Source organism: Oryctolagus cuniculus, chromosome 7 (assembly GCF_051225735.1).
Source record: "Oryctolagus cuniculus isolate XC-2025 breed Fujian yellow rabbit chromosome 7, ASM5122573v1, whole genome shotgun sequence".
Lineage (NCBI taxonomy): Eukaryota > Metazoa > Chordata > Mammalia > Lagomorpha > Leporidae > Oryctolagus > Oryctolagus cuniculus.
Window position 1 is genome coordinate 144,454,746 of NC_142873.1, and position 9,703 is coordinate 144,464,448.

Sequence of the window (9,703 nt, forward strand, 5' to 3'; positions counted from 1 at the left end):
AAGCTAGTCAGGAGCTGCAGCCAGATGTCAAGCCCAAGTACCCTGAGATGGAACACTGGTGTCTTGAGCAGCATTAACCACTAGGCTAACGTCCATCCCTTAAAGATTGACGGGAATCTTCAGGGAAAAGTTCTTACTCTAAGCACTGTCAAGTGTCACTGTCACCTTTCTAAACTCCTGATTCTGTGAACTCTAAAAATGTATACAAATGAATCAACTGCTAACATCCACAGCTTCCTAGGCGGTACACTATATGTATAATGTTGCTTGTACATGGTTCGAACTTAATTACATACACGTTACCACATTAAGTTTCATCTGGAGAGCATAGCCGAAAGCAGAGTACATCTTTTTTGGATTTTCTTGTGGAAAATTTGGTGATTTTGGTGAAACCCTCAACATCTATTGCCAAGGCTAGGTTGGGCACTAAACTCGGAGACTTGTAAGAACCAAGCCCATCCTCTGTAGGACTCAATCTTGCATGAACGGGAGAAAACAATGATCTCTGTGTGTCTGTGTTTAAAGGTATTCAGTGAAGAGAATGATCCTTTATTCTGAGATTGCCATATTCTTTCATGAGATGATAAAGTAACAGATGGGGATTTTGGGGGTCTTTAAGATTTTATTGGGGCCAGTGCTGTGGCATAGCAGGTAAAGCCACTGCCTGCAGTGCTGGCATCCCATTCGGGCATTGGTTCAGGTCCTGCTGCTCCACTTCTGATCCAGCTCCCTGCTGATGGCCTGGGAAAGCAGTAGAAGATGGCCCAAATCCTTGGGCCCCTGCACCCACGTGGAAGACCCAAAGGAAGTTCCTGGCTCCTGGCTTTGGATCAGCTCAGCTCCAGCCTTTGCATTTGGGGAGTGAACCAGCAAATGGAAGTCTCTCTCTCTCTCTGCCCCTCTTTCAAATAAATAATCTTTTTTTAAAAAAAGATTTTACTTATTTGAGAGGCAGAGTTACAGAAAGGGAGAGACAGAAAGGTCTTCCATCCACTGGTTCACTCCCCAAATGGCCACAATGGCTAGAACTGAGCAGATCCGGAGCCAGGAGCTTCTTCCGGGTCTCCCACGTGGGTGCAGGGGCCGAAGGATTTGGGCCATCTTCTACTGCTTTCCCAGGCCATCAGCAGGGAGCTGGATCAGAAGTGGAGCAGCGGGACCTGAACCAATGCCCGAATGGGATGCCAGCACTGCAGGCAGTGGCTTAGCCTACTATGCCACAGCCACTGGCCCCAGTAAAATCTTTGTGGCTTTACCCGCTATGCCACAGCGCTTGGCCCACATGGGGATTTTTTGGTTAACACTGGGTTGGCCACCACATGGGTCATTCTACAGGTTCATGAAATTTATCTGGAAATCACTGGACTGGATGTCTTGTGGGATCCTTCCTGCCTGTTAACATTCTGCATGTGTGGTCTTGGTAGCACACACCCCCCCCCCAACACCCACCCCCAGCCTGCCATCTCTGGGCCAGTGGAGCTACATTCCTGTGCTGCATTGTAGCCCCAAAAGGAAGAGTGTTGCAACTTTCCTTCCTGCCTGCAGGATGTTTCAAGCCCGCAGTGAGTAAGCCAACCGCCCCCCCTTCTCTGGGATGACACCACTGCCTACCCTCTGCTTGCCCTCTGTATTGTCTCGATATGAATGACTAACAGAACTGAGACCATCCTGGTTCCCTTCATAGCAGTGACTGGAACCTTCTGTCCCAGCACCCATTTCTGTTGTGTTTCTGCAAAAGCACAGACCTCCCAAAGCAGCAAAAGCTTCCACTGCCCACGTCCCCATCCCCTGCGCCACCCTCCTCACAGACCCTCTCCGAGGCCCCAGCACTGTTCTCCAGGAATCTCAAATCCAGTGCCTGCCCGGCCCAGCAGCTGGTGGTTATGAGAAGCCTCCAGAATCTGTCCACATCTGGTTTGTGAGGCTCACCAGCTCCTGAAACTGCAAATGAGGCTGAGAAGTCCCAGCCAAACCAGTCCTGTGTCCCAGGGGACACTGTCAGTTTTGAGGAACCTCGTGTCCCTGATCCCTTCATTCTAGGAGGTTTTGAACTTGAAGTTTCATGTAATGGGGCCCACGCTGTGGCATAGCGGGTAAAGCCACACCCCCGTGGGAGACCTGGAAGAAGCTCCTGGCTCCTGGCTTTGGATCACAGCTCCGGCCGTCTCGGTCAACTGGGGAGTGAACCAGCAGATGGAAGTCCTCTCTCTTTAACCCTGACTTTCAAATAAATAAATCTTTAAAAAAAAAAAGTCTCACTTAATGACCAGACTTGGAGGATTCCACGAAGCTTTACTAAAAACCTAATAATACTGTAAAACAACACTTAGTGTCTGTCACGGGCCAGGACGGAGGTGCATACTCTGAGGTAGGCAGTACACTGGCGAAAGGAAAAAAAAAAAAAAAACACTCAATGGCTGTGCCCGGCCAGACCACAGGTCCCCCCCATGGCACTGGTGGAAAGGCAGCCTCCTGCGAGCAGAACAGGGGCTGGGCCAGCTGCACCAAGCCTCTGGAGGGGCCGCCAGGGACTACCTAGCACCAGGCTTTCCCGGCTTACAGGCTTTGTCGGAACAGGTAAGGGATGAGGCCAGGATGGCAGCCGCTGTGGTTCTGGGTTTCAAGGATCGAATGACGTTCCTGACCCAGAAAATGCTCTCAATAGAGAACTGTTGAAGGCACCAAATGGAGGTGTGGAGAGGGAGAATTCTAGAGAGCATCCCCTGGGGGTCCTGGGGCCCCAGGATGGGACGGCACCTCCACTGGTTATTTTAGGAGTGGCTGGGAGACGGGAGTGCCAGCTGTGGGGCGCTCTGGGGCCCCCGCTGCTCTGGTTGGGGGAAGAGAACAGGAACAGGTGGTCTTCTCTCCCTAAGGCACCCTCTAGACAACTGGGGCCCAGAGCCCCGTTTCGTTGTATGCATGGCAGGCTGCCGTGGCAGGCTCTCACCCTGCCTCAAAGGACCCCATTCACTTCTCCCTTCCCCGGCAAAGCAGCCTCATCCTTAGCCTTGGGGAAAAAGTTCTTAGCCAGCTGGGTCATGCGCCTGTTCTGGGGCAGCGGACCCAGCTCAGAGGAGAGGAGGCTGCGGGCCCCATGGGCCCCGTCCACCCGGTCAGGATCCCAGCTGCAGCGAGGGTGCAGCCAGCAGTAGTAGACAAGGCGCAACACCAGACCCAAGAGGAAGCAGATGCCTCCCACAGGCAGCCATATGTGCAGCGGGATCCCGCCGGGCAGCCAGGGGCTGTGAGTCACCCAGGTGGCCACCAGGAGAATACTGTCACTCAGGAGGAACGCCAGGTGGATGGTGGCCCGGCCTCGGGTGTGGCCCTCAGCCACGTTGAACCAGGAGAAATAGAGGATGGTGGCCACCGTGGCCCGGTACAGCCACTCCGAGCCAGGGTCTGGCATGAAGTCTGTGCCCTGAAGCCACACCCAGAGCAGCAGCACCAGCCACAGCCCCAGGAAGTGCAGGGCCACGTAGCGGGGGAAGAGGGCCGAGAACAGGGCCACGGCCAGGACCCGGGGCCCCAGCAGCAGCAGGTTCCACAGGAAGTAGACGGCGGAGGAGCGCAGGCCCAGAGGGGACTTGGAGGGGAGGCAGGTGCGCAAGGCCTGGTGGTAGTCCAGCAGCGCCCACGAGATGCCCAGGAAGGACGTGCAGATGCCGACCCCTGTAGGAGGAAGAAGAAAGCGGTGAGCCCCGTGGGCTCCCAGGTACTGCAGGGCCCTCCCAGTGACCCCGAAGCAGGGATCTGTGGCAGGAGAACTTTAAGCTCACACAATAGACACCAGGGTCAGGACTCAAACACGGAGCCTGCCCTTGACTGGCTTTCCAGTGCTCTCACGAGGAGAGCGCGTGGCTGGCAGCCGTTCGCCAGCACACAGCACTGGTGCAATGCGTCCAGAGCCTCTCCCAGGGCCCCAGAACCCTCCCTGTCCCGAAAGAGCCTGAAAATCACCAACTCCAGTGCCCCAATTCTCCCTCCTGGAGAGGGAGGCAGGAAACCCCATGGGAGGCTGCAGCTGCCCTCCCGTCTCCTCCCTGCTCAGACCAGGCCCTGGTCTCCACTGTCCAAGGTCCAGGAACTCCTGTCCCACCTCCCGGTCTCCCAGCACCAGGATCTCCAGGAAGCACAGGAGGTCCCTAGGAGGCCTCCCGCTCTGCCCCCTCCCTGGCTCCTGGCATTCATCCAACAGATGCTCGCTGGAAACCCCCAGTCTGGCCTCAGATCTGCAGCCAGCCCCGCCCCAGGCCCCAGCAGGGCTGCAAGCTCTGACCTTGCCCAGGCTGCTGGGCTGGCCGCAGCCTGACCCCCTCCTCCCATTCAGCTGTGTCAGGCGCCCCCGGAACTCCCCACCCACTCCTGCCTGAAGGCTCATCACCCAGGAATTCTTTCATTTCTGGCTCCTGAACACTCATCTGGGATTCCCGTCCAGTGTGTGGCACATGATAAATGCTTGCTAAGAAAAAAATTGGGAAAAAGATAAAAAAGAACTAAAAATTAAAAAAAAAAAAAAAGAAGAAAAAATTGGGGAAAATCTGCCTCCCCACCCCACCTGCACGCAGACCGTCTCCACTGGGCCCTGGGGCTGGCACCTTCTGCTCTCCCACAAAGCCGGGCTCAGGGAGCGCTCAGTGACCGGGGCAAGGCGCTCTGCCTCCCTCTGCTCTTCTGGAAAATGGAGAGGAAGACGGCAGCGACCCATAGCTTCTGTGAACACGAGCAGTGGGGACTACGGGCCCGTTCCACAGAGCCCGGCCAGCGGCACGTGCTCAGCCGCTATGGCTTCTTCGGAGAATGGTGCAGGCTCCCACCTGCAAGGTGAGAGGGCCCTGGAAGCTAAGTCCAACCCCGTCTCGCACAGCCGCGGAAATGGAGGCCCAAGGAAGACCCTGCGGTCACACGGGGCGTGACAGGTCGGGGTGCCACACGAGGCCGCGGCATGTGGGGGCAGGCGTTGTGAGGTGCCGGGAGGACTGGAGGTGGGCGGGTGCTGAAGCGGGGCTGGACCCCGCGCCAGACGTGAGCAAGCATCCCGGCCTAGCGTGACCACCAGCTGGGTCTGCAACCACGAGCCAGTTCCTTCCCTTGCACGGGCAAAACCTTTCCTGTCCCTCTGCGTGCTGCACTGTAACTGCCCGGCCTTCCTGGCGGGGCAGCGGCTCTGTGCATCTTGGTCACTGCCATGTGGGCGGCACGGGGACAGGCACAGCAGGGAGGCCCTGTTCTAACCCGGGCGGAGGAAACCGCCTGAGCAGCACACGGTCTGTGATGCGTCAGGCTCTCCACACGCTCCGATCTCTGCAATCTTCAAGACAGCAAAGACCTCGGAGGCGCTGTGGCGTACTGAGCTAAGCCTCTGCCTGCGGCACCAGCATCCCATATAGGCGCCAGTTCAAGTCCCAGCTGCTCCACTTCTGATCCAGCTCCCTGCTAAGGCACCTGGGAAAGCAGCGGAAGATGGCCCAAGGCCTCTGGTCCCTGGATCCACGTGGGAGACCCAGATGAAGCTCCTGGCTCCTGGCTTCAGTCTGGCCCAGCTGTGGCCGTTGTGGCCATTTGGGGAGTGAGCTAACAGTTAGAAGCTCTGTCTCTCCATCTCTAACTCTGCCTTCCAAATAAATAAATATACATCTTTTAAAGACAGCACAGATGACAACCGAGACTTGCTAAGTGCCAGCCACTGGGCTTCATGTGCACCCTTCCCCCACGCCCTGTATCCACCCGACAAGGTAGGAGTGTGTCTGGCTTCCATGTTTCAGCTGAGACCAAACTGACGCTCCGAGAAGTCGTGCCGTCCATCCCAAGTCCTACCACTCAAGAGTGACCAGATTTGAAGCCAGGTCTGCCTCCCTCGGCTGCCTCAGTACAAGAGTGAGCCGTCAGTGGCGTGGGAGGGGGACGCCTTGTCAAGGCAGGGCGGGGCAGTGCAGGGCACTCACACTGGAAGCACTCGGCCCCGCCGCTCTGCAGCACGATGGCGAGCAGCAGCGTGAGCTGCGGTGTCGTCTCCAGGAAGGTCTCGAAGAGCCGCAGCATGCTGATGTCCAGGGACAGGAAGTCCGCGTAGGCCTCGTGGAAGTCGGAGGGCGCCTCCTGCCGCCACACCCGCAGCCCCTGCTGCAGCCCCTGCAGGCACCTGGTGGCACACACAGATGCCCGAGGGCCAGGTCAGCACCCTGGGGTGCAGGGTGCCTCAGAGCCCAGCTCCCCACGTCCCTGCTGTGGGGCCTCGGGCAGGCCACGTAACCTCTCTGAATCTGTTCCTTCCTCTGGAGAACGGGGATAAATGCAGCTTCGACTCTGCCTGCACAGTCACTGCCTTCAGATCCCTGCGAGCCTTGACCTACTGACTCCCCCAGAGGAGCCCATTTCACAGATAGGCAAGGGGATCTAGAAGTTACTCAGCTGGGGCAGTGCTGTGGCCCAGTGGGTAAGCTGCCTCCTGGGACTCCCGCGTCCCAGGGAGTCCTGGCCACTCCGCTTCCCATCCAGCTTCCTGCAACTGCACCCTGGGAGGCAGCAGGGATGGCTCAAGTACTTGGGTTCCTGCTACCCACAGGGGAGGCCTGGATGGAGGCTCCAGGTCTCCAGGCTTCAGCCTGGCCCAGCCGCAGCTCTTGCAGGCACTTGGGGAGTGAACCAGTGTCTTTCAAATAAATACACATTATATATTTATATATATATATATATATATATATATATATATATATATTTACTGGCAGAGTGGACAGTGAGTGAGAGAGAGACAGAGAGAAAGGTCTTCCTTTGCTGTTGGTTCACCCTCCAATGGCCGCCCGAGGGCGACGCGCTGTGGCCAGCGCACCGCGCTGATCCGAAGGCAGGAGCCAGGTGCTTCTCCTGGTCTCCCATGGGGTGCAGGGCCCAAGCACTTGGGCCATCCTCCACTGCACTCCCTGGCCACAGCAGAGAGCTGGCCTGGAAGAGGGGCAACCGGGACAGAATCCGGCGCCCCGACCGGGACTAGAACCCGGTGTGCCGGCGCCCGCCACAAGGCGGAGGATTAGCCTATTGAGCCGCAGCGCCGGCCATAAATGCACATTTTTAATAACAATAGCTTTAAGAAAAAAAAGCGGCATCTAAGAAGCAGTGGAATCAGACTTGGACCCAGAGCCCTACATAGGCTATACACTGCAGTGTGTCTGAGTATCTCTCGGGATCCTCGGGGCAAGCGGCTGAGCCAGGGAGTTTCCGAGCACAGGCAAGGCGGGGCGAGATCCCGTGGATGGCGGAGGACTGGAGCGCTGGGCTAGGAGGCTGCGGCTGCCGCACAGCTCAGGGAGAGGCCTGGCCCGGAGAGGCGGGGCTGCGGGTTGGGGCACAGTCCAGAGGGTCCAGAGGTTGCGCAGACTGGGGAAGCCACTGGCGGGGGCGGGGCGAGGGCGGAAGAGGCACAAGGGCTCTCCCAGCCGGAAACGGCCTCCGCAGGCGACGGGGAGGTGAGCCCATTCACTCACTGCAAGCTCATTCATAAGACGCTGTCACTTCCCCTGGCACACTGGTTCCCCCCAGGCACAAGCAGGAACACTGACCCCACTTTTAAAGCCGAAACGCAGTCCAGGGTCTGACGCAGGCTCAGCAGAAAACAGGAGACGGGCAGAGGCAGGAGGAGGTCACGGGTTGAGGGCTCGGCGAGGCCAGCCTGGGGCTGTAATACCCGTCACTGCGCCCCTTCGTGCCCGCCCGAGGTCCTACTGAGGCCTGGACAGTGCCCCCGGCGACTGCCACATCCAAAGCTCCTCTCGCGGCCACTCTTGCAAACTGTGCTGCTGTGCCCCGCAAGATCCAGGGCGGCGGGGGATGTGAAAATGGATCCAAGGGCTGAGCCCGCCCGGGCGACCCCTCCTGACCCCATCGCAGGGCAGGGCTGTGACGCCCTCCTGACCCCATCACAGGGCAGGGCTGTCACACCCTCCTGACCTCATCACAGGGCATGGCTGTGTGACACTTTCACTTTCCCCTCTCCGCAGGACCCTGCCACACCCATCTCACTGCCAGCTGTGCCCAGCAGGCTCCATGGATGAGTCAGAGGCCACCTCTGCCCTCAGGCTCGAAGTCTGGGGGTGCGCAGCCCAGGTTCAGGGCAGAGGCACAGCTGGGCAAGTGAGGCGCCCTGTGCACTGCTGCAGGCGGTCAGGCTGCCGGGACTCGGGCGTGGTCCAGGTGACCAGGCAGCTCCCTCTGCGCCAGGACACTTTACAAGTGGCATTTAATCCTCACCAGAGGGGCAGGCCTTCCTGCCATCCCCACTGGAACCCTGGGTACACTGAGAGCTGGGGCAGTCGGTGCCTTGCCAGAGGTCCTGCTGGTGCTGAACTGGGTGAACTCTCACGCAGGTACCTGTCACCGGTCACTCACTCTCGACAGCGCCGCCCACAATACATGTCTGCAGGTTACTGCCTCCACTGGGTTTTGTTTTGAGAAGTAGAGACAGAGAATTATTTTCATCCAGTGGTTCACTCCCTAAATGCCTGCTACAGCCCAGACTGAGCCAGGCTGGAGCCAGGAGCTAGGAACTCAGTCCAGCTCGCCAAGTACCCAAGCCATCATCTGCTTCCTCCAGGGGTGAGCGCTAGCAGGCCGCTGGAGCAGGAAGCCGAGCAGGGACTCCAACCCAGGTTCTCCGATATGGGATGCAGAATTCTTAACCACTAGGCCTCCTTCTGCCCTCCCTGCTTTCTATAGAGGAGTAAACCAGAAATGAAGCCACAGGTGGCAAAGCCAGAACTGGCTCCAGAGAAGTCTGACTCCAAAGCCATGCACCTGCCTTTCTCTTCACCTGCGCCAGGAAGGGCAGGGCTGGCTGAGCTCCGAGGGCGTCTGCCAGGGTTAACCTCTCCTGAGGCCATAGTGCCCACAGGGGCGGGGGTCTCCTCCCACGCCCCTCCCCGGTGTCAGGAATCTCACCGCTACTGGCAGCCCGGTGGAAGGGCAGTGTCGTTCCCCCCCACCCCGAGGGCGGGGCGCTCACGTGTCCGGGTGGCCCAGCAGCCGCAGGTACCACTTCCCCTCCCCCTTCCCGAGGGCGGGGCGCTCACCTGTACAGGTAGCCCAGCTGCAGGAGATGCAGCAGCGCCAGGCAGCGGCCGGGGGGCTGCGGCCCGTGCAGGCCGGCGGGGTCGGCGCGCAGCCAGAGCCAGCTGAAGAGCTGCAGCGCGACCGAGGCGAGGGCCAGCAGCGCCAGCACCAGCGCGGCCCACAGGTAGCGGCCGCTGAGCACATACTGCACGGCGGCCCACAGGTCGGCGCCCAGGTCGAGCAGGAAGACGAAGGTGCCGAAGGCGCCCAGGACCAAGTCCCACAGGGGGCTGGCGTGGGGCGACCAGGGCATGGCCCGCCTGCCTCTGCCCCCTGCTTGCTCTTCGGGCCGCTAGGGCCCGGGGTCGCGGCGGCAGGAAGGAGGCGGGAGCAGCAGCCCTCGGGGCAGCCCGTGGCCCCGGCCTGCTGGGCGGGACTTCCCCGACCCGCCCCGTCCGGGGTGGAGCGAGGCGCGCGGACGTCCCGGGTCCCCCACCCGGACCCGAACACCGCCCCCGCCCTGGCGGCCGCAGCTCCGCAGGCGTCGGGGTTGTACCCTGGAGGCCCCATGGGGTGAGACTGGCTTGGAGCTCGGGCTGCAGGCACGCATTCTGTCCCCGCGCGCCCCCAACTGGGGCCCCAGCCAGGGCTGCCCCCA

General features: G+C 59.6%; 1 protein-coding gene across 1 annotated transcript; it reads right to left on the reverse strand.

The window, feature by feature from the left end:
• Nucleotides 1-2,272: 2,272 nt before the first annotated feature.
• Nucleotides 2,273-9,487, reverse strand: XKR8 (XK related 8). The gene is made up of 3 exons (XM_002716085.6): nt 9,066-9,487; nt 5,949-6,145; nt 2,273-3,675 (listed from the first exon to the last, which is right to left on the reverse strand). Exons 1-3 carry the CDS (start codon nt 9,356-9,358, stop codon nt 2,957-2,959), a joined length of 1,209 nt encoding a protein of 402 aa, XP_002716131.1. The 5' UTR covers nt 9,359-9,487; the 3' UTR covers nt 2,273-2,956.
• Nucleotides 9,488-9,703: the final 216 nt, after the last annotated feature.

What these genes read in the sequence shown, in the direction of transcription:
- XKR8 (XM_002716085.6), bottom strand. Translation starts at nt 9,358, where the DNA reads ATGCCCTGGTCGCCCCACGCCAGCCCCCTGTGGGACTTGGTCCTGGGC. An exon ending in CAGCTGGGCTACCTGTACAG is followed by an intron (nt 6,146 to 9,065) that starts GTGAGCGCCCCG and finishes GTGTGCCACCAG; the next exon opens with GTGCCTGCAGGGGCTGCAGC. An exon ending in CGGGGCCGAGTGCTTCCAGT is followed by an intron (nt 3,676 to 5,948) that starts GTGAGTGCCCTG and finishes TTCCTCCTACAG; the next exon opens with GGGTCGGCATCTGCACGTCC.